The sequence below is a fragment of the Plectropomus leopardus genome, chromosome 11, assembly GCF_026936395.1.
Source record: "Plectropomus leopardus strain MGB_pleo_1.0 chromosome 11, ASM2693639v1, whole genome shotgun sequence".
NCBI lineage: Eukaryota > Metazoa > Chordata > Actinopteri > Perciformes > Serranidae > Plectropomus > Plectropomus leopardus.
In genome coordinates, this window is record NC_142186.1 from 29557516 (window position 1) to 29578520 (window position 21005).

General features: G+C 40.8%; 1 protein-coding gene across 1 annotated transcript in view; it reads left to right on the forward strand.

The window, feature by feature from the left end:
• The window catches only part of galnt1 (UDP-N-acetyl-alpha-D-galactosamine:polypeptide N-acetylgalactosaminyltransferase 1), a 66908-nt gene that overhangs the window by 21377 nt on the left and 24526 nt on the right, over nucleotides 1–21005 (forward strand). The window contains exons 2-4 of the mRNA XM_042489870.2: nucleotides 5680–5792; nucleotides 17408–17547; nucleotides 18242–18410. Of these exons, the coding sequence (XP_042345804.2) occupies nucleotides 17409–17547; nucleotides 18242–18410 (308 nt within the window). The 5' untranslated portion in view covers nucleotides 5680–5792; nucleotide 17408. The remainder of the gene's footprint in view (nucleotides 1–5679; nucleotides 5793–17407; nucleotides 17548–18241; nucleotides 18411–21005) is intronic.

The following is a 21005-nucleotide window of genomic DNA, read 5'->3' on the forward strand; positions in this document are numbered from 1 at the left end:
TTTAAAGAGACAGTGGAACAGTGAGGTTTAATGCTTCGCAATGGCTGCTTGGTCACAGTTTGTTCATGCTGAGCTCGGGGAATTGTGAAGGACTGATTTGACTGCCTGTTAGTTTTAGCTCAGCCCACACTACCCTCTAAATTGTTCAGAACAAAGGTCGTTTCAGAGCTCCTCAACCTTATTTGGCTCCAGTCCTGCTTTGAAGCCTCAGAGGCCTCAAGCTTTAGCATGCCAACTTTAGCTTGCAGGTCGTTATGTGGGTGCAGACGTGCATAAACCACATCGTGTGTTTGTTAGGTAATTTTTTTTCCCCGATGAAAGAAGAGTTGTGCCTGCTAGCTAAGATTTCATCATTAGTCCACCCATGAGCTCCTACTCATCTCTGCTAGTCTGCCTCAGTCACCGGTCTTTCGGATTTACGACAGGAATTACGACAACCCAGACTGAATGGAAAGAGCCTGCGTGGGAGGAAAGACAGACTTTGTGGATTAATAACAGGGAGTGTTTGGTAGGACACAGAAAGAGGCAAGAGGAGGGTGGGATGATGGGGATCCAGATTTTTGGCTGCCATGCTGCATTCTCTGCGTTGGTTCTCAGCTGGTCACAGCTGGAACAAAGGAAAGTTGGGAGGCAAACAAAAGACAGAATTTGTGATGCACTGATGCAACTTTTTCTTTCTCCCAATAGTGATTCTGAGACCTGCCGCCAATTCAAAATACCTTAACAGCGGTCTGTTTTCACAAATAAAAAATTATCTTTAAAAAGCAATGCTGCTTTGCTGTTTTGTGTGGACCTGTGGTCCTTTTTTATTGAATTTAATTGAATTGAATTGAGTTGAAATTTATTTCAAGTATGTACAAAAAGGAAAGAATGAACATACAAACATACACAAACATACAGACATATCAGAAAAGGAGTGGAAAGAAGTACAAACTTTTTAAATACCACCCCTTCTCATCAGTTATTAAACAATCATTAACCTGCTTCCATTTTTATATATACTGAATTTTCTTAAACTCTATATAACTATATATATCTATATGTTAACATATTTACATTGTTATTTACAGAATAAAGAGGAAGAGGTAGAAAAGGGAAATAATACTACAAAATAGTACAAACTAAATACTTCTACAATAATCCCTGTAAACACCTGGTGACGGTCAAACCTCTTATTCACCCGTGTACCTCATGAAAATCACATCCTTTATCCTTCATCTTTTTAAACTGGTTCATGTTTGAACATTTCTTCAACTCTGTCTTTAAACTATTCTATAATCTGTCACCACAGATTGAAACACAAAAACTTTTTACAGTTGTCCTGTAAATTTTAAAATTGAATTTTCCTCTCGTATTAGAAGCCCCATCTTGATTGCGATATCTGCAGAATGCCTCGAATGAATTTCTTTAAATGTAGCACAAACAGCCACTTGGACTCAAGGATGAACCTTTTAGGTTTTGGTAGTCAAAGGTCAAGGTCACTATGACCTCATCTGTCTCAATCTTGTGAACATGATATCTCAAGAACACCTTGAGGTTTTTTTTTTTTCCCCAAATTTGGTTCAAATGTTCACTTGAACTCAGTGGTGAGCTGATGAGATTTTAGCGGTCAAGGGTCAAACTTCCGTTAACCTTTTGTTCGTCTCATTCTCATGAATGCAATATTTCAAGAAAGCCTTGAGGGAGTTTTCTCAGATGTGGCACAAATATCCACTTGGACTCAGGAATGAACTGATTAGAATTTGGTGACTGAAGGTCAAAGGTCAGGGTCACTGTGATGTAAGAAAACATATTTTTGGCCATAACTCAAGAATTCATATACCAATCATGACAAAATTTCAAAAAGAATGTCCACTAGGATAAAATAATGAAGTGCTGACATTTTATATCCAAAAGGTCGAAGGTCAGTTTCATTGTGACATTATGTTCTGTAAAAGCACTTTTCGGGCTATTACTTTACTTCATATCTCAGAAACAGAAGGGGAGACATTTGGTTGGATACTGAATTGGTGACACTAATCTTGAAACTGTGCTGATTGTAAAGATCTCCTGTGCTGCCGGAGGGAAGGTGTGTGCGAAGCTTCATGTTTTCGCAGATATGTATAAACTGGAAGTGTTACTTGACTGGTGCGTGTGCATGTTTTTTATCTTATGCTGCAAAAAGTTTATGAGGTTTTGTAACCATAATCTATCACCATCATCATTTCTCCGTCTTCTGACTTCAGGGCGCATAAAAATAAGCTCTGTGCAGCAAATTAATGTGGATTGCTCACAACCAATCGATACTTGATCCGCTTAATAAGGTCAGTATTGGCACAGAGTCAGACAGATTGTATCCTTGTATTCAAACAGAAGATGGCTGTTTTGGGACTGAATAGACAACTGTTATAGTAAAACTGATGACCACGTCACAGGACAGAATCTGATGTTTTTATAATCGAAGTTTGTGAGAAACTGGGCTGTGCAACAACACCATTTCTGCTTCTCCTGTGTCGAAGTGGGCAGACTCAGTATATTTCTGTCTCTGCTCTCTGGATGCTTGTGTCAGTGCAGTGTTGGCCTAAATAATGTCATGTTCCACTGGCACCGCTCACTGTTTGGACAGGTCCATCTTTGCTCACTTGCTCTGCATTACACATCTGACTAAGTGTCCATCTGTTAGCCTAACCACTGAGGCATGACAGCTTGATGCACTAGGTGTACTAGGTGTGTGCGACTTCGTGTTGAAAGCCAGCGTATGTGTGTGTTTAAAACAGGTTACAGCAGCGGTATCCATTACAATTACTTTTCGTGTCTTTAAGGAAGGGATCGGCCGATTGTGAAATTAAGGGCAGATAGTCTATGCTTTAAATTACAGCTTGGCCGATAGCTGATACAAATGTGTTTGGGTTGTTGTTTATTTTGTTTTTGTTGTTATTTAATCCCCTTTTTGTAAAAGGGAAACAAATAATACTTAATCATAAAAAAATATAAAAAAAATCACTCAACTGTTTTAATTCAGCCCTTCATTACATTTCCTTTGAATGAGTACAAATGCCATCATGAAAATGTATTAAACAACCTTTCACGCTTTCAATTAAGGTGTTAATTGGCATTTAAATGTCTTAAATGAATTTTTCACAAGTATTAAAAAAGGTTCAGAATTGGAAAGTAGGATTTTTATGAATTGTTTCTTTTTGAAATTGCACTACAAGTGCTTAAAATAATTGGTAATTTAAAAGACAAATAAATAATTATCAACCAAATGTCTGTTGCGTTAACAGCACTAAAAAGTGTTTTATTTTACTATTTTTATTTGAAATATAAAATAAAATAAAAGTTTGTTTCAATCTCACGCCCTCTTGACTTGAGTCGTTTATTTGCTTTCTTCTCTCTTTCTGTGAGCTGAGCTAAACTACCTACTAGAGTGATTTCATTTACTGAAGCGTTTCGCCATCTTAGACACCAATCCAACATACTGAAATCGCCAAAAATAAAAGCCAAAAAGGTCCGACAAGGGCTGACTAGTGCCAATGGTCCGGGACACACTGCAAAAAGTACAGCAACAGATGCTCACCGACAGCCCGATATAGACCAACAAGGTGAATTTCGGCCAATATCAGTGTTCGGCTGGTGTTCAGTGCATCTTTTTTTTAAAGGACTGAGGTCAGGGAACAGATAATAATCAGGTGGAGGAAAAGCTTCAGCAGCTGCAGGCCTCCCATTGTGGCTGCACAAGTGGAGATCAGCCCAATAAATCACACAGATATCTCTTATTCAAATCTGGTTTATTTGCATGACAATAATTGCGTGCAGCGTTGCCAAACCATGTTGTACAAGGTTAACTTCCTCATTCTCCGTCTCAGTGTGTTTCACTGTCTGTCTCACTGTTTGTGGTCTCTCTCGAAGTGGTTTTCGTTGAAACGACTCAAGCATGAGATGGGGATATGAGGAGAGATAGAGGTTTGCTCTGCAGACAGCGACAGAGATGGGTTGCTATTTGCGCTGCAGTGTTGTTTGTGGCTCTGTAGGTTTATTTTGCGATTGTCAGGGGAATCTGATGAGTATTTATAGAAGCTCTTGCTTGTCCTGCTTTCAATTTTCGTATAGATTACCTTCCATTTAAAACTGTATGGAGGTGTGTGTGAGATGAAGGCAAGAGGGATGGAAAGTTTGCGACATGTGACGAGAGAGAGAAAGAGAGGCAGAAAAATAGGGAGGAGAGGAGGAATGATGACTCACCTAGCAGGAGAGAGACAGACACCTTTGGTGGCCAGGGCCCTTCACACACTGAGGCATACCTGCACTGCAGCACAGCCTCCTCACACTCACAAACACTGGAGCATGTGGGCTGGCAGGAGGAGATTTATGGTATGGCTCTTCTTGTAATACAAGCTCTTAATACACACACACATACACAGGATGGCAATACGAAGTCCCAGTAGACCAGAATGATGACTTGGCTTTAAAGTAGGCCAAGGACCAGATTGAAGGACACACACACACACACACACACACACACATATACACATACGCCCACACTGAGTCATATTCATCTTCATTCTCTGCGGATTTTTTAAAAATAGCAGATTAATCCAGTGAAATGAGCAGTTCTGAGAATCCGTCAGTTGTCCATCCTAATATCCCTCTACCCCCTCATCCCTCTGTCTTCCTTCCCTCGCTCTTGTTTTATCCTGCTCCAGTGCTGGCAGAGAGTCTTTGGTTATGTATGTTTGACCTTTGGGCGGGTGTGAAAGAGGAAGGGTGATGAATTTATAACACAAACGATACACGGCCGGACTCACAGTTTGTGAATGGTTGACAACTTTTCCAGAGGATGCTATTCAGATGGGTTTGACTGAAAGATGCGTTTCCACTCACACCGGGAGGTGTTGGTGCAACTGGAAAGATGCCTGGTGACATTGTGACTCTGACCGTGTGATTATGTGAGAGAGATGAGTGTTATTACTGTGCGTGCTCAGCCAGGAAGCATGTTTGAGGCCGCTGAGTGACAGCCTCTGTCGGGTCTTCCTGTTGTTGCTTTGTGGTTCTGGTGCAATGGGAACACTCGCACTCTCTTTCCAAGCCGTTTGACCACATTCCCCAATCCCCTTACTGTTACAGGAATTTTACCTCTTTGAAACCTGAGCAGATGGGAAACAAACATGGGAAGAAGGTTACAAGTAGCTGAGCAAGAAATAGCCCAAAATTTAGCAAGAAATTAGTAAAAAGTTCCAAGAAAATAACCTGACATTAGCAAAAACCAGAAACAGAAACAAAAGCTAATAAGATAATGACCTAAAGAATTTGTTTAAAAATATACACACAAACACTAGGGATACTGGCTGATGCAGATAGCGTGCCAACATTATAGTGCGTTCATTTTATTCTGTAACAAAATTTTGAATATAGAATTATAAGTATAAATATATGTAGTTTTCCTGATATTTTTCCTTAGTTTATTGATTATATAAAATAACCCTCCATCAGATAAATACCTTACATTTTACTTTTTATGTTTTTTCCCATATATTCAATAGAAATCAAACCAATTTTCTCAGGTTTCAGAGGTTCAAATGCTTGTGAAAGGCGTCTGAATGCAGTACAAGAAAACTCAATCCTGCTTAGCATGCCTGCTGCTCTTTCACATCTGGAGTGAAACAGTGTTTTTATGAAGTCTCTGTTTCTCTTTTGCTCAAGGAGCATGTTTGAGTGACGAGCCGAGGAGGAAGTGGGATCTCTGACGCTCCGCCCTCTCTGCTGGTGGAGCGCCCTGCACATCTGACCAGAGACCCCTATAGGCACTTGGACAGGTATGAGTGTATGAATGACAGGATGATATGAAATTGAGCATTTACTCACTTTTTGTAGCCCAGAAGTTAACACTAACCTTCATGCTGTCTTAGTGAGGGCTGCATTGTGATCATAGCCCTTTCAGAAGCTTCGTAATCTAGCTTTGAATTCCAATGTTTTTTTGGAGACCTTAAAAAAACCCCAATGATATTGTGAGTCATGAGTTTAGTAGGGATGGTGTGTTTTTTCAACCAATACACCAGCTGCTGTTTGTGTTATAGTGTGCATTTTTTTTTAAAATGATTTGAACATGATTTGTGGGGTTAAAACGTGAAAAACATCATGTTCGGCTTTTTAAGAAAATTTAGAAAATTTAGTGGACTTTCTGTTTTCTCCTTAAACTCAATTACATTACAAGTACTTAATCATTCGGAAAGAGCAAACATTTGTATAAAAAGCCATTATTTGTGATTTCCAGATCCTGGATTGAGATTCAGGAACATTCTGTTTGTCCATAAAAGGATTCAGACAGCCACAAAATAGAACGGCTGCATAGATCAAAATCCTATCTTGAGAGTGAAAGCACAGTGAAATGGCTTTTACATTCTTCACATTTAAATGTTCAGAAATACCAGGGAAACCCTGCTGTGAACACCAGTGCCTCGTAAATCCTGCCTGCTTGGCATGAGTATCAGTAGGAGTTGCAGCGCTGAGAGCTGCAGCTGACACTCAGCAGAGGCCAGACTCACAAACCTGCCAGGTCAGACAGCTCAGACTGTATTTGTGATTTAATCAGGGTGTGTGAGTGTGTTAACACCAATTAACAGCACAGTCTGTGATGCTGTGTTAATTGCCTAAGTTGTATTTTGCTTTTTTCTTCTATCGTGTTCCACTCTGTAAGACAGGCATGTCAAACCGGTCCACAGGGGGGCCGGTGTGGCTGCAGGTTTTTGTGCCAACCAACCAAGAGCACACAGTTTGACCAATCAACTGTCTGAAGACGGAGATCAGTTGATTAAATGAGTCAAGTCTGGTGTGCTGCTACTTGGTTGGAAACAAAACCTGCAGCCACACCGGCCCCCCTGTGGACCAGTTTGACATGCCTGCTGTAAGATATGTGTCTTTAAAAGAAGAATTAGAGCGCAGTGGCGTCACACAGACCTAGAGGCATGATGCTGTGGTTTTTGCCTTCTTATGTCTGTTGTAAGTTATTTATTTTTAAACACGCTGTTTGTTTGCCTGTGTGTGTGTGTGTGTGTGTGTGTGTGTGTGTGTGTGTGTGTGTGTGGTTTGCTGGTACTGTATAGCCAGGCAACTGCATTCTCTCCAGCCGTCAAGGGAGCACCCGCTGTGACAATAATGTATATTGATTTTGGCCGAAAATACCCGAGTGATTGGAGATTGAAGTGTTTAATTCCACTTTGCGCCTTTGCCAAGCTTTGCATTGGTAATCTATTTCAGCTGGGACTTTTACGCTGCCATGGGCAGTTCTGTCTGCTTTACTCTTTGCCTTATTTACACAGCGTTTTTAAACTTTGCTTTCCATCTCAGTTTCTCTCTTCCTCTCTCCCTTAGAGTCTGACCAGTACTTGGTTTTTGAGGCCTTAATAACAATGTCGGGATTTTAGTGTTTTAAAATATTTTATTGCAACCAGTTTTCTTGTACATAAACATATATCAACTTTTAATGAATTTTTTGAAGGGGCTCTGTGTAAAATTCAGAGTGTCTCTGTTGTTGAGGTCAGTTTGTGGAGCACGGGCAGAGCTCTACATGAGTTTTATTTCTTCCTCAGCTACATTTTGAAGAGTTTGAGTTGCGGGATGGATAATTGATCCATTGATCCAGTCAGAGCTGATCGATCAGATCGATGGTTGAGAGGAGCAGCTGCTACAGAGGACGTTAAAGCAAACATTTAAGACCCAGCTCAATGAAAAGTTAAGTTTCAGTTTCACTCTAGCTGCTGTTCTGCTGCTCCATCTGTGACCAGAGTATGCTCTGCGCTCTGAAAGTGTGAGGCCATGAATATCCGAACGACAAATAAATTCCAACAGTGCTCTTGATGAAGTGTTAGGCTGCAAAAATAGAAAATGGATTAATGTGAGCAGATGTTTTGATCATGGCGGCCTGCCACAAATAAATTAATGTGTGGGAAACGCTGGTCTTAACCAAGGGGGAAATGAAGGGTAGGTGCTACGCTTCCATGTGATGCTGTCATTATATCAGCTGTAACCTCCGTTTGAGCACAATGCAAAGCAGCAGCAAAGAGCTCGCCAGTGGGATACACACATGCACTAACACAAATGCACGGTCAGACCGGCTAACCACAACAAACAACAGAAAAGCTCCGATTACAACACACACAGCAGTCGTGTGACTTCATTTTCTGCTCAGGACAGCGTTACTTCACTCTACATAGCAAATAGTGGTTCGCTGCTGTATTAATGTTCTGAATGTTGCAAAAAGAACCTATGAATTTTACAAAAGTATTAGTCAACTATTTAAAAATGTATAGACGATGAAACTTTATTCTTGACGTTGATAATAGTTCTTTGTCAGAACAATTCCCTCAAGATCCATCTGTAACCCTCACCTACAATTCAGAGAAATATATTATTCATGCCAGCTCAGTTACCGTCCTGAACACCTGCAGAGCAGCCGCCTCACACTGAACTCCTAGTTTACAAGAGCCTCATGTTCTAACGCCTTTGTTCATCATCTGTTCGAGAAAACATTACATTTTCCACACAGTTAAAGAAATAAAAAGTGTGTCTTAGTTTAAAAGATCCTAGCACACTGAGGAGCGGTTGCTTGCACGGCTGCTGACAGGGTGTCGGTCGACGTGTCAGTCTGGACGGCAGTACAGGAGGTTTTAGCGGCGTCTGGTTCTAAAATAGTGCAGCCAACTTTGTTAACATTTAGTTCTTTGGCAGAAAGCTTTGAAGCAGCAAACTAAACGTAGCTGCTGTGGTTTGCGTCAGCCTGCTCTGTTTCCGTCACCGTTTATGTCACCTTTCTCTGTTCCATTTCAAAGTTTCTTGGGACTTCTAGACTTATGATTTTGAGTCATCGACGTTTAGGTGGTTGCCCTAATATTCAATATGTTATGAGTTATGAGTCAAATAAAAAATACAACATACATAAATCAGGGTTTCCCCTGCAATGATGTTAAGTCGTGGCGCTGAGACACGCAGTTTCTGGCCCATCTCAACTTGTGATCGATTTAGATTACAGTCTGAACAACAGCCACGTTCATTATTCATTCATTATTATACAGTCATTATATGACTGTTCAAAATGTTTGCAGTGTGACAAATCGCCTTCATAACGCCGACATGTTCCACTACAGGTTACTTCATTTCATAAAAATATATTTACTTGATGTTAGCTGAGGTGAACCCACCTTCTTTAAAAAAACACTGCTTCAAACTCTGTAGATGTATGGATATTTTAATAGAATATAGTAGATCTACAGTACGTAAAACATTCAATGAACATGTTGGTAAAACTCACAATGCTTAAAGACTGCACTCTAAACACACAAAATGCTCTCTGATATCAACAGCCATAAAACATTTTAGCTTAGAATAAATGAATTTTTATCATCAAGTGTCTCATAGATGCTCTGGACTAGTTATAAACTAGAGGCTGACAGAGAGGACTTATTGACACAATGATGCGTGTAATGCATGCTTTATCATAACGTTTCATTGTTGGTAGTGAGTCAAGTGTAATGCATTTTTATGTGCTTAAAATGATTAATTATTGGCCACCATATGCTAGACCTTTAAAAGGCTATAATCTAACACCTTATCTCATCTAAAGACTATGTGTCATAAGTTGTTTTTTGGGATCTTACTCGGTCATTATTTGCAAGATTGCTTGCTTCACAAAGGAAAGGAAGTGGACAGAATTTTTTTAGTATGCTATAGAGAGCTAGCCAGCTATTCATGGTCTGAGGAATTTTTTCCATTGTTTTTTTTCTGGATGAACACCACTTTTAGGATTTTTGAAGCCTAAATGCAGTCACCTGAAGTAAAAAGCTAAAGTAAGGCTATAAACAAACTACTCTATGGACGCATGACTTAACATCACCATCACAACAAGGCTGTAAAGCCGTGTTTGGCGGGGCATGATGACGTTCGGTTGTCTCATCTAGTCACTTAATAGCAACAGCCTTTTTTAAGCCACACAAAAGTTTAACAGTTGACAAATGGGGTATTAATTGATATATTTCATGTTGTCGAACAAAACATGAAGGTCTCTTCAGTTTGTGTTAGCCATAGACCTTATTTCAGACAACTTACCAAAAAAATCCATTCATAAAACCCATTGATTTTGAGACGAGCGAACTGGAGATGCTGAAATGCTGACTCATATCCGGGTTTTAGGACTCACTGTGGGGCTCCTTACGTCCACAGGCAGATGTACCGTGTTCACTCTCATTTTCTCTATGTACCAATGGCAGATCTCTCTCATTCTCTCTCTCTGTCCCAGTCCAGTCGCTGTCCTTCCTTTATCAAACCAGTCTGTGTTCTGCAGTCAAGGTTATGACCTAGAAATGAAGTGACCCCATCTTTTTTGCCAGGAGCGGCTGTGTACCTCGGCTGCTCCACAGAGAGCGATAGAGACGGGGCTTCAGGCCGCCCTGTTCTGTCTCACTTCCCTAATATTAGCCTGCTCCTCGTTCTGCTCCAGTTGAGAGGCATTACGACTGTTCTGAAAATCGCCGCTCCCATCAGCGTTGTCTTGGAAACTGTTGAGCTTATCAAGCCCATATGACCCAAGGACAGCTCACACACTTGAAAAGCACCATTCCTGCTTTTTTTTTTTGGTTTTCTTATTCGAGATGCTTCAAACAGTAACATGCATTTTTACACACTCTTTTATGACGGTGAAAGTGGTTTGATGAAAAGGCATCTGGTTTCAGAAAGTATAAATCAGGCTGTGCACAGAGCAAGCAAATAAACAGTTTGCAGTTTATTATATGAATTAGCAGCACAAACTGTGTGTTGATTAGCATCACATAAATCCTCCTCTCTCATTGGCACTCCTTCATATAAATACTATCTCGCCACCCTCTTAATTTTCTTTTAACCATATAAACATGAAATCCCCACAAGGGAGGCTCCCTGCTCCCAGTCATAAATTGTGAAGCGAGCGAGCAAGTCCTGGATCCTCCGGAGTTTTTCCAAGTGGTTGTGAGAAACTCCGGTTGTGCAATCTCTAAAGAGGGATTAAGCGTGTGGAGAAGAGGAGAGGAGGGGATATGAAGAGAGACACAGAGAAGGATGTGAAGGGGGAAATTGTGTTCTTGTAGAGAAGTAGTGATGGCAACCGCTCTTGAAAGGAGACGACATCACTAAGAGACAAACAGGGGAGGCGGAGAGAGAAAGAGCGAGATGCCCACGATGGAGATATAAAAGAAAGATGGAGGGAACGTGATATGTTAATGGATTAAGGAGAGAGCGCAGAGATGGAGGGATGGAGATTTGTGTGTCTGTTTAATGTCAGAGGGAGCCAGGCTATTTAAAAGAGACTTCAAAGAGACTAGTGCCCAACATAAACTAAACTGACACACACTCACACACATGCACACACACAGAGAAGCAGTGCCCGCGGCTGCAGTGCGCACAGAGGAGACCTGAGGTGTCCTCTGCCATGCCTGATTAGAAATACAGTGAGTGCTGAGGCATGGCTGAGCGATGGGAAAGTGTGTCTGCGTTAAGTCAACGTACACGCATATAAATCTTCTCTGCCGCTGCTCGAAGCGCTGCTGTCTACTTCTTTTACATCCGCTGTGATCAAATAGCATTCAGGGAAACCAGTTGACATTTCTGACAGCATTTTGACACGACTTTGTGAGCAAAAATATCTGTGTGTGTTTCCGTGGCGGAGTGCCTCCATGTCAGTGTCTGTCTCCAGCCCGAGCATGCTGTTATGTTTTTGGCATATGTGCCGAGCTCTGCCTGTGCGCCAGGGACGGTGAAAATGATCCAAGTTTCTGCTGTGATATCAGGTTGTGTTGTGTTACTGTGTGGAGGTCAAGCGAGGCCGGCACGATCCAGCAGCGGTCAGGGAGGCAGAGAGAGATTGTAGAGCAGGGACTGATTTTCAGGCTTCCCACTGGTCCTGGAATTTCAAGAATTTTGAGAGGAGTGATCCAAACAGTGAGACGTGTTATTTGAGGAATTTTTTGGGGATATCCGGGAGGATCATAGAATTTTCCAGACTGCTAAAAGAATATACCAGAATGAGTTTTATAACTCCCACCGCCTTTATTATGCCTCCACGCCTGTGGTTGCCACGGCCAGAGGCTTAATGTTTCTGGGCTTTCTGTCAGTCCGTCCTATTCTCGTCAACACAATACCTCAGGAACATCTGGAAGGAATTTCTCCAAAATTGGCACAAACAGCCACTTTGGACTCAAGTATGCACTGATAAGAATTTGGTGTTGGTTGAAAGGTTCAGGGTCACTGTGAACGTGACATCTCAAGAACACCTTTAGGGAATTTTCAAATTTGGCACAGACGTCGTCTTAGACGAAAGAACGAACTGATGAGGTTTTGTAGGTCAAAGGTCGCTGTGACTTCATGAAACTCGTTTTTGGTCATAACTCAAGAATTCATGCACTAATTATGACAAAATTCACTCAAATGTCTAATAGAGAACCCCGGGAAAGAGTCCTAAAGCTTGGAAATGAGTTAGCATCTCAGAAGTCTCAAAGTCAGTGGTTTGCCTGAAAAAAAGTCCTCGGTTCACGTAAGCTGAAGAGACTTTTACATTCTGTTCTGCAACATCAGATTGGTCAGTACACACTCTTGGCTAAATGAGGTCATCACACCGAACGATGCCGAACACAGCTTTACAGCGTTAATGTTGTGGTGACGTTAGATTCTGCGAATGAAGCGTAATTTGTTTATAGCCTAACGTTAGCTTTTTTACTGGTGGTGATTACATTGAGGCTTAAAAAATTTTGAAAGTAGTGTTCATTTTTGAAAATTATCTTGCTGAACAAAATGTGTAAGTATCAGAAATGTTTGTTCACCACAGATCTTATTTTCTGCCATAATCCAAAATCTAATGGGAACATCCCATGGGCTTTTTGGCAAAGGGAACCAGGGCGATGCTAACTTCAGAAAAATGTCATCCCTGAGGCACGCTTGTGGATATAATTATGAAGTGATTTTCCAAAAGATAAAAGGTCAACTTCACTGTGACATCATAATATTCTGCCAAAACACTTTCCTGGCCATTTTCCAATGCCATAAAATGCGGAATTGGTGACGTTAATCTTTGGCGTTTACCTTGAAACTGTGCTGATCGTATAGATCGTCTTTGCTGCCGAGTTGAAGATGTGTGTGAAGCTCCATGTTTTAGAATTTGTAGCTTCTTTGCAGCATCCGTATTTCAAATACTGTCTGCTGTCATGGCTACCTGTGAGTCTGGACAAACACTGGTTGGCAGAGGCTTACAACCACAAGGCAGTAATTCTAGTTTTGTTTTATGTTGATTTTCCCCACAACAGTGCCGTCTGTGGAAACAAATTTCTTTACAGTTGTGTATCAGTGATGTGGTTACAACCTGCAAAATTGAGAAAACCTGGATACACAGCTGTGGCTTACAGAGAAATACAGAGGTTATACATCAAAGAACGCAGATATATTAAAGAGCCGGGGTGAAAGCTTTGATAAGATACAGTAACATACTGCAGAGCATAGCAGTATTTTCTAGCACTGAGTCGTCACACACACACTCTCTCTACACTCAATGCACTAAGAGTAACACCTGTGTGTGTGTGTGAGAGAGAGAGAACCATAACTGCAGTCAATGGTGTGAACACAACACTATCACACCACAAAAACCACAGAGAGAGACTAAAGAATGCCATGTGCAAAAATCATCATCACTTACTGAGTTTTTTGTGACACTACAAAAAAAATGACCACTGCTCACCTCTATGTTATTAATAAATCTTTAGATTAAAAAAAAAATCTATTAAATAAAAGACTACTTTTTGAGGCAGAAAGCATCTTATTTGAGAATTTAAATGAATTTTAACTATTAGTAATAATATCCATCTGGTATATAAATGTATTATAATTTTGGTGGCTCAGATTTTTTTTTTTGCAAATATAGTTTGAATTAAATTAACCATTACAAAACACAAGGGGTTGCAACAAACAAATATTTTTAATATCCGTCATTCTGCTGCTTATTTTCTCGATTTAATCCATCAATAGTTTGTTCTATAAAATGTAAAATGTGCTCATCACAATTTCTGAAAGCCAAATTTGAATTCCTTATTTTTTTTGTTGGCTCTGACTAGCAGTTCAAAACCCAAATATATTAAGTTTACTATCCCACAAGGCAAAGAAAAGCAGCAAAGTCTCACACTTGTCAAGCAGGAACCATTTTCTATAAATTAATTTGAATAATCAAATAATAACGTCAATGCCAGTGACTGCACGCTAACATGGACGAGGTGACTCCACTTCCTCTTACTGCAGAAAAATAGAGCCAAAATATCCCTCATGTGGCCGCTGCCATCTTGTTCAAGTGATATCATTTAAAGCCTGTGCAGTGTTGATCGCGAGGTAGACTCAACCATTGAACCACTGATTGCGAGCACACTGATGAGACACACACAGCTGTCAATCACGGTGTCAAACCTCTTCTTTATAGTATCAACTAAACAAAACCAAACTTATCAGCAAAGCGAACACTTGAACAAACATCAGTATGATAAGAACTACCTAAAATGAGAGAAACCATCCTTGGAAAAAAATTGTTTGACATGTACTTTGATTTTTTTTGTGGTCCATGTCCTTTCAGCTAATATGAAGGTGGCGGGTTTATGAACTATACTGCAGCCAGCCACCAGGGTGAGATTGACATGTTTTGGCCTCACTTTTAGGGAACTGTTATGTTGTCCATCCTCTGTGGCCAGTGCCAAAAAACACAAAAAGTACATTTAGAAAGTTTTATATATCAAAAATGTATTACCTATCATGAGAACATCTTAATCAAATGAAAAAGATGTCATCTTCCATTCACACCATCTCTTATTTCAGTGTGTCTGAGACTGTCTCAGAGGGAGCTCCAGAGCTGAGGTGTTTGGAAAGCTGTCAGGCTGATCAAGTTAAAAAGGTCGCTGTCAAACGATGTGACATGAATGGCTCCTCGCGTAGATGCCAGGCCACTAAGAGACTTGTTAACCAAGGGTGGAATTTTAAATATGATTCAATCTGCAGCTGACTGAGTGCCAGTTTAAACTCGTATAACAGCAGACACTTTCATTAACCTTGTTAATCCCTTGTTGCTGTAGTAACTTGATTTCATTATTTTCTTCTCTGTGGCTCAGAAATCAGAGCGCTGCATTTATCTACCGGTGGTTTCTCGGCACTAGTTGTCAGCCTGAGAGATAAAATCTTGCAAGGTTACAAAGCTCCTCTGAATTGCATGACAAGCTCGACAAGAGCTATGAAATTTTAAGTTTTGGGGTCAGTGCGGCACCTGAGAGCAATAATTTGGGTTTTATCAAACTGCAGCAGTTGGCATGACCTTGTCACAAAATAGTGCTCCTTGTTATGGACTATTTAACACAACCCCCATCTTTCAGTGCAAGTAGCTAAGGAGTGGCTGTTTGTTGTAGGGCTGGACTCGAATATTTCGGCTATTTGGGCATTTGTTAATTAGGTGTTTGGTTTCCAATTTAGGCATTAGGATTAGGATTTTTTTTTTTCAGAGGATGAATGCTATTTCAGTGTTTGTGATCCTGCTGCTGCGCCTGTCACACGCAGTCATAGGAATGATCATTTTACCCAATAGTTATTTACGGGTTTATTGATGAGTCGTGTCATTTCTGTGTAGATGTGAGCAGCACGCAAACACGTGAGCCCCCCTGCAGCCCGAGTGGAGCTCTGTCCTGCAGCACAGAGCAGGTGAATTTGGGGACCAAACATCCCCAGAAATACGCTGCACAGCACACTGACTGGCAAAAAAAGAGAGAATAATTTAAAGTTGCAGCTTTAGTATATTTGCTTCTCTATGGTATTTAAAAAAGAATGCAGTTGGATGGAGAATCTCACTTTTATTTGAGCTAATTTACACATACTTTCATTAAAAAAGGTTTCAAGTTTCAGTAGTAGCAATAAAATGTGAAACTAAAGAAAAAGCTTCTGTTAAAAAAACAGGAGTCTCTCGGGGAAAAGGGCAGGGATGGCAAATAAAGTGATGTCATTTTCTAAACTCATGAGACTGCTCTAACTATTCTGTTATTTTTCTTTTCTTGCGCAGTCATAATATCCGCATTACCAATGATTGTTTAGAAAAAAAAACTTCTTATGTAAATATTTTGTGAAAAAACAAATAGCCAACTTTATAACATCCTTGAGATATTGGTATGGTGGTATTTGGTCAAATTACTACATTTTCAGGACACTGAAACTATTTGGCTCCACAGGCGTAAAAAGTTTGAGACAAGACAAACTCAGAGACAAATCTCCACTCTTTTGTTTTCTGCTGTGGACGGCACTTTGTGCTACCTGAATCCTATCAGGTGGAATTTAGAAACGCTGCTCTGCAGTTCTCCGTCCTCCGCGGCCGCTAAGCAAAGCTAAACTAAGCTAAGCTAAGCTAGCTATGCACAAACACTTTTTTTTTCTTCCCCTCCCAGGGGCACGAGTGAAATCACCGTGGCCAAATTAATTTTCTCCCTTCTGCTTGTGTTGCTGCAACCTGAGGGATCACTGAGGCAGAGAATCAGCCAAAGAGAGGAGAGATGGTGCTGGAGGAGGGAAGGAAAGGGGAGCAGAGGAATTTTAATGTGGCTGTGTCTGTCTCTCGCTGCCTGCCAAAGAAAAGCAATTACTATCACAGCTCCTCTCTTTCTGCTCTGTGTGTGCGTGCGTGCATGCGTGCTTACCTGTGCGTGTGTGTGCGTGTGTGTGTGTGTGTGTGTGTGTGTGTGTGAGAGACTGCACTTCAGTGTACAGGGATTTGGTATGTTACATGTATAGAGGGTAGATTGGCTTGTACACTGCAGGGTGTTTGCGAACTCTGACACAGAAGATGTCTGTTTCTGCTGTGTAACTTTGCTCGAAACTTGAAAGCAGCTTTGCTAAGATATCATGAAACATCCTCTCCAAAACACAAATGTAAATGTTTCCTTTGCTTAGAACGATGCCAGACACTTACCTAGCTGATTAACTTTTACAAATGCTCTCATAGATTTACTGTTTTTCTTCTTGAGTGATGTAAGACAGAAATCCAGCAATGCACAGTGCTCATTTTGAGGCTCTCTCCGAGTGTGAAGGTGACCATTTGGAAAGGCGCTGATAAACCGCCGACAGATAAGAGCCGAGAGTCAGACGGACGGACGGACGGACAGGCAGGCGGAAGGACAAATGGAAGCGTAGGAAAGATACTTCGGCGTAGAGCTGCGGGAGGGGTGGAGGTTGAGGGGAGTGAGGAGAAAGCCAGGGAAATATAAGGAGAAATAAAACGTCATCTCCTCTGCAGAGCTTTGGAAAGGCCTGTGATTGTGTGTGTAGCTCAGGATTCAGCATCACTCCTCACCTCAGCCAGAGATTTAACATCTCTCTCTTCCCTTGTTGTCTTTCCTTTCTTTCTCAGGATGCGGAGGTTCGCCTACTGTAAGGTGGTTTTGGCCACCTCCCTGGTGTGGGTGATGCTGGACATGTTCATTCTGCTCTACTTCAGCGAGTGCAACAAGTGTGACGAGAAAAAGGAGAGAGGACTGCCCGGGAGAGAAGGTGAGCATTTGGTGCCACACATATAGTGTGGTGCAACTTGTGTGGTGTGCAAAGGTAAACAGCCATGTGGCGGTATACCTAGTTCCTACTTTTTTGCATTGCGACCTGTATTTTTTATGGATTTTTATTTGGATCTTTTGTCATGGTCCTACACAAAAAAAGTTAGAATTGGTGAAGTGAAACGAAAAAAGAAAAAAAAAAATTTTAAATCTGAAAAATACAATAATGAAAAGAAGTGTGAGCTTATGAATTCACCTGCTTTGCTACAAAACCCCTAATTAAGACCTGGTGTATCATCATTTGTTAAATTTCAGTGTAGGTTTGTATCTACTGAAATCTTATGACACTTAAATTGCTCACATGTCAACTTTATTTAATAAATTACGTGACTTTTGAAGATAATTTGTAGTTTCAGGTCTTATTTAGGGGTTTAACTGTAAAAGAGGAGAATAAATATGCATGATTTTTTATTTAAAAAATTACATTTCATTTCACCAATTTTTATTATTTTGTTTAGGTCCATTACAAAAAAATCTAATACAAATAAATTTAATTTAGAGGCTGTAATGCAACGAAACAGGAAAAAACGATGGGTGTGAATGCTTTTGCAAGGCACTGTACATACATGTGATCACAGAGACACATCCTTCAGCATCCTCTGTGTGTGTTTTATGTGTGTGTGTTTCTGCTGCAGATTCCCTGGCCAGGCCGCGGGACGGGCCCGGTGAAGGTGGAAAGCCTGTGGTGATCCCTAAGGAGAACCAGGAGAAGATGAAGGAGATGTTTAAGATCAACCAGTTCAACCTCATGGCCTCGGAGATGATTGCTCTCAATCGGACTCTGCCTGACGTCCGCCTGGAAGGGTGAGCAGCCTCCCTGCGGCTAATCATCTGTCCTGTCACTAGCTCTTACTCCACTCATTAACTTCCTATCAGAACAGCTCTCACTGGTGTACACTGCTGTGATAGTCCACACTGGTGATCAGTTAAAAACCGCATGCCAGACATCTGGCCCGAAACCCGCACAATCAGTCACACAGTGAATCACTGTTGTCCTGCAAAGGTTAGTTATAATTAACAAGACAGAGCGAGAGATGTATGGATGCATAAATCACAGAAGAGAGGATAACCTCAACAATAATTAGAATTATGTTTTAGTTTTGTATTAAAGTGAGGGTGGGCAGAAATCAAGAAAAGTCAACTTATTTTTTACAAATAAAATCTACTTATTTTTTGCAAGTAAAATTAAGTTGACCCTACTTGCATGGATTATGTCATCAGTGCAGGACGTGATGTCGTTTTGGTGACAGCGTGCTAATGTTATGTAACTTACCCATTTTATATCAAGTTGGACTGAGTGTTGCGTGACCATCCCTTGTTTTGTCCTGTGGAAAAAGACGTGTTGATTTCGGTTGACAGCGAGATCTCTAGCTGCATTGGCACAACTGCTAACGTGAGTACTGTGTATGTGTGTGGATGTAATAACAGTAACAAAGTGCTGAGCTAGAAAAGCATGACAGGCACAGATGTAAACGGCAATGAGTCAGGGCTGTGCAGCTTCCCAGAGCTGGGGTTTATGCTGGCTGGATGCGAGTTGCTGTGACCACTGACTATAGGTACGTCTCTGGATGACCTCTCAGCGCGGTGGTCTGTAGCGGCGGGGAGTGAGGCGAAGGACACACTGTGATTCCAGGCTCTGGCTAATGTTGGCTACATAAACATGAACTTGAAGTCGCAGCAGAGGGCTTAACTATTAGCAACAATTTCTCTCAATCGCTGAAACACTTGGCCGATATTAATATGTGTTTTGTTTTGCTTCGTCATGCCCTCCTTCAGACTCTTTTGAATAAGCCCGTCTTCCTTGTTTGAGTCACTTTACAGTATAGGTTGTTGTTGCCATTGCTGGAATCGTAACTTGACGTGCACGTGCATCAGCATTCATAGAACATCCAAAAAAAACAGTCAGTGTATCCCAATTGCATAACTGATTTTGCACAGTACGCACTAAAACAGTCTTCACTTACTGCCCTGTGTACAAAATCAATCATCAATGTATGTTAGAGTTCTATGCTAACAGGAAATGACAATATACATGTGTGAAATACCACTGCAGACACTGTAGACAGCAGAGTGGTTTGTCTGTGGTCTGAGAGCAAACGAAAAAAGAATCTACTGTTGAACCATCCGCTGATTTTGAACTTCACAGGAAATGTTCTCATAAATAGCGATCTATATGTAAGTACAGAAATTTTCACTGACAAAAATGGTCAAAAGCAGATACAATTGTTGTGCATGTGTCTAATGTGTACTACAGTACAGGTTATTAGTTCTTTTAAAAGTGTGTGGCATAGCAGTTTCATAGAGGTCTCCCATTTCGTCTATATTACTGCATATATTCCTTGTGCCATCTCTTCCTATTTGGTAACATGCTGCTGACTTGCAGTCCTTTAAGACTAAGAAGTAGTTTCTTTATGACACCAGAAAATATTTACTAAGATATAAGAAGCATTAAAGTTTGGCGTAACTCTCTAGTGCCTTTGTTTTATGAGCCCAACAATGTGAATTAAACAAATATTTTTATACCCGCAAAGTTAAACCTTTTTTTCAGTGTCTACATCCATGATTGAGTGCAGGTCTTTTCAAAATAGAGGGAGATCCCAGAGCGGGTCCGTTATTTTGATGTGGTTTAGTTTTAGAAGGGCAGATCTGGACCAGACTACTATCCTCTTCAAAATATACCACTAAACTATTGCTGCCAAAGGAAGCCGTACCGTGAATCCGTTTCATCCCTAAAAACACAACCCATTGAAGAACACTGCAGTCAAACCAGCCCCTAATCCAAAAAATCAACAGTCAAACTAGCCCTGACTTTGTTTTGCAGTACATGTTTTAACCAAGCATTATGGTAAGTAAGAGCATATAAAACTGATCTCAAAAGAAAGGCGACAGAATGCAGGTTTCCATTACAGATTTGCTCAAAACCTTCGAAATGTCGATAAAACACAATTGGGAGATGACTGTGTTTTCACTGAGTGATGTTATTTGACTTCTCCTCTTGCGATTCCAAGAAGCATGGTGATGGATGTTAAAAAAATTAGCAGGTTTATTCCCATTGCAGCCACCGCACTAGCCGTCATTATTTCCAACTGAAGGCCACATAGGCGTGTTATGTGTAATCTCTGGTGGGTGATAGTCACTTTCACAGAGGATTGGTGGATTCAAAACTTCTCGATGATCCGCTCAACTTTTAAAGGGTTTTGCGATTCATAACTCTCTTGTAGCACCTGCTGCATCATGCCCGAGGGAGCTGGGGAGACCACCTTATGTGAGCATAAAATCTCTTTTGCAATAAATGGATTTTTTTTTTCGAAATTGACATGTTTCCATTAGGCGTGTTGTGCATTCTCAGTTTTAATTTGTGCAATTTGAGGGTTAATGGAATCCCACCTAGAGTGTCCT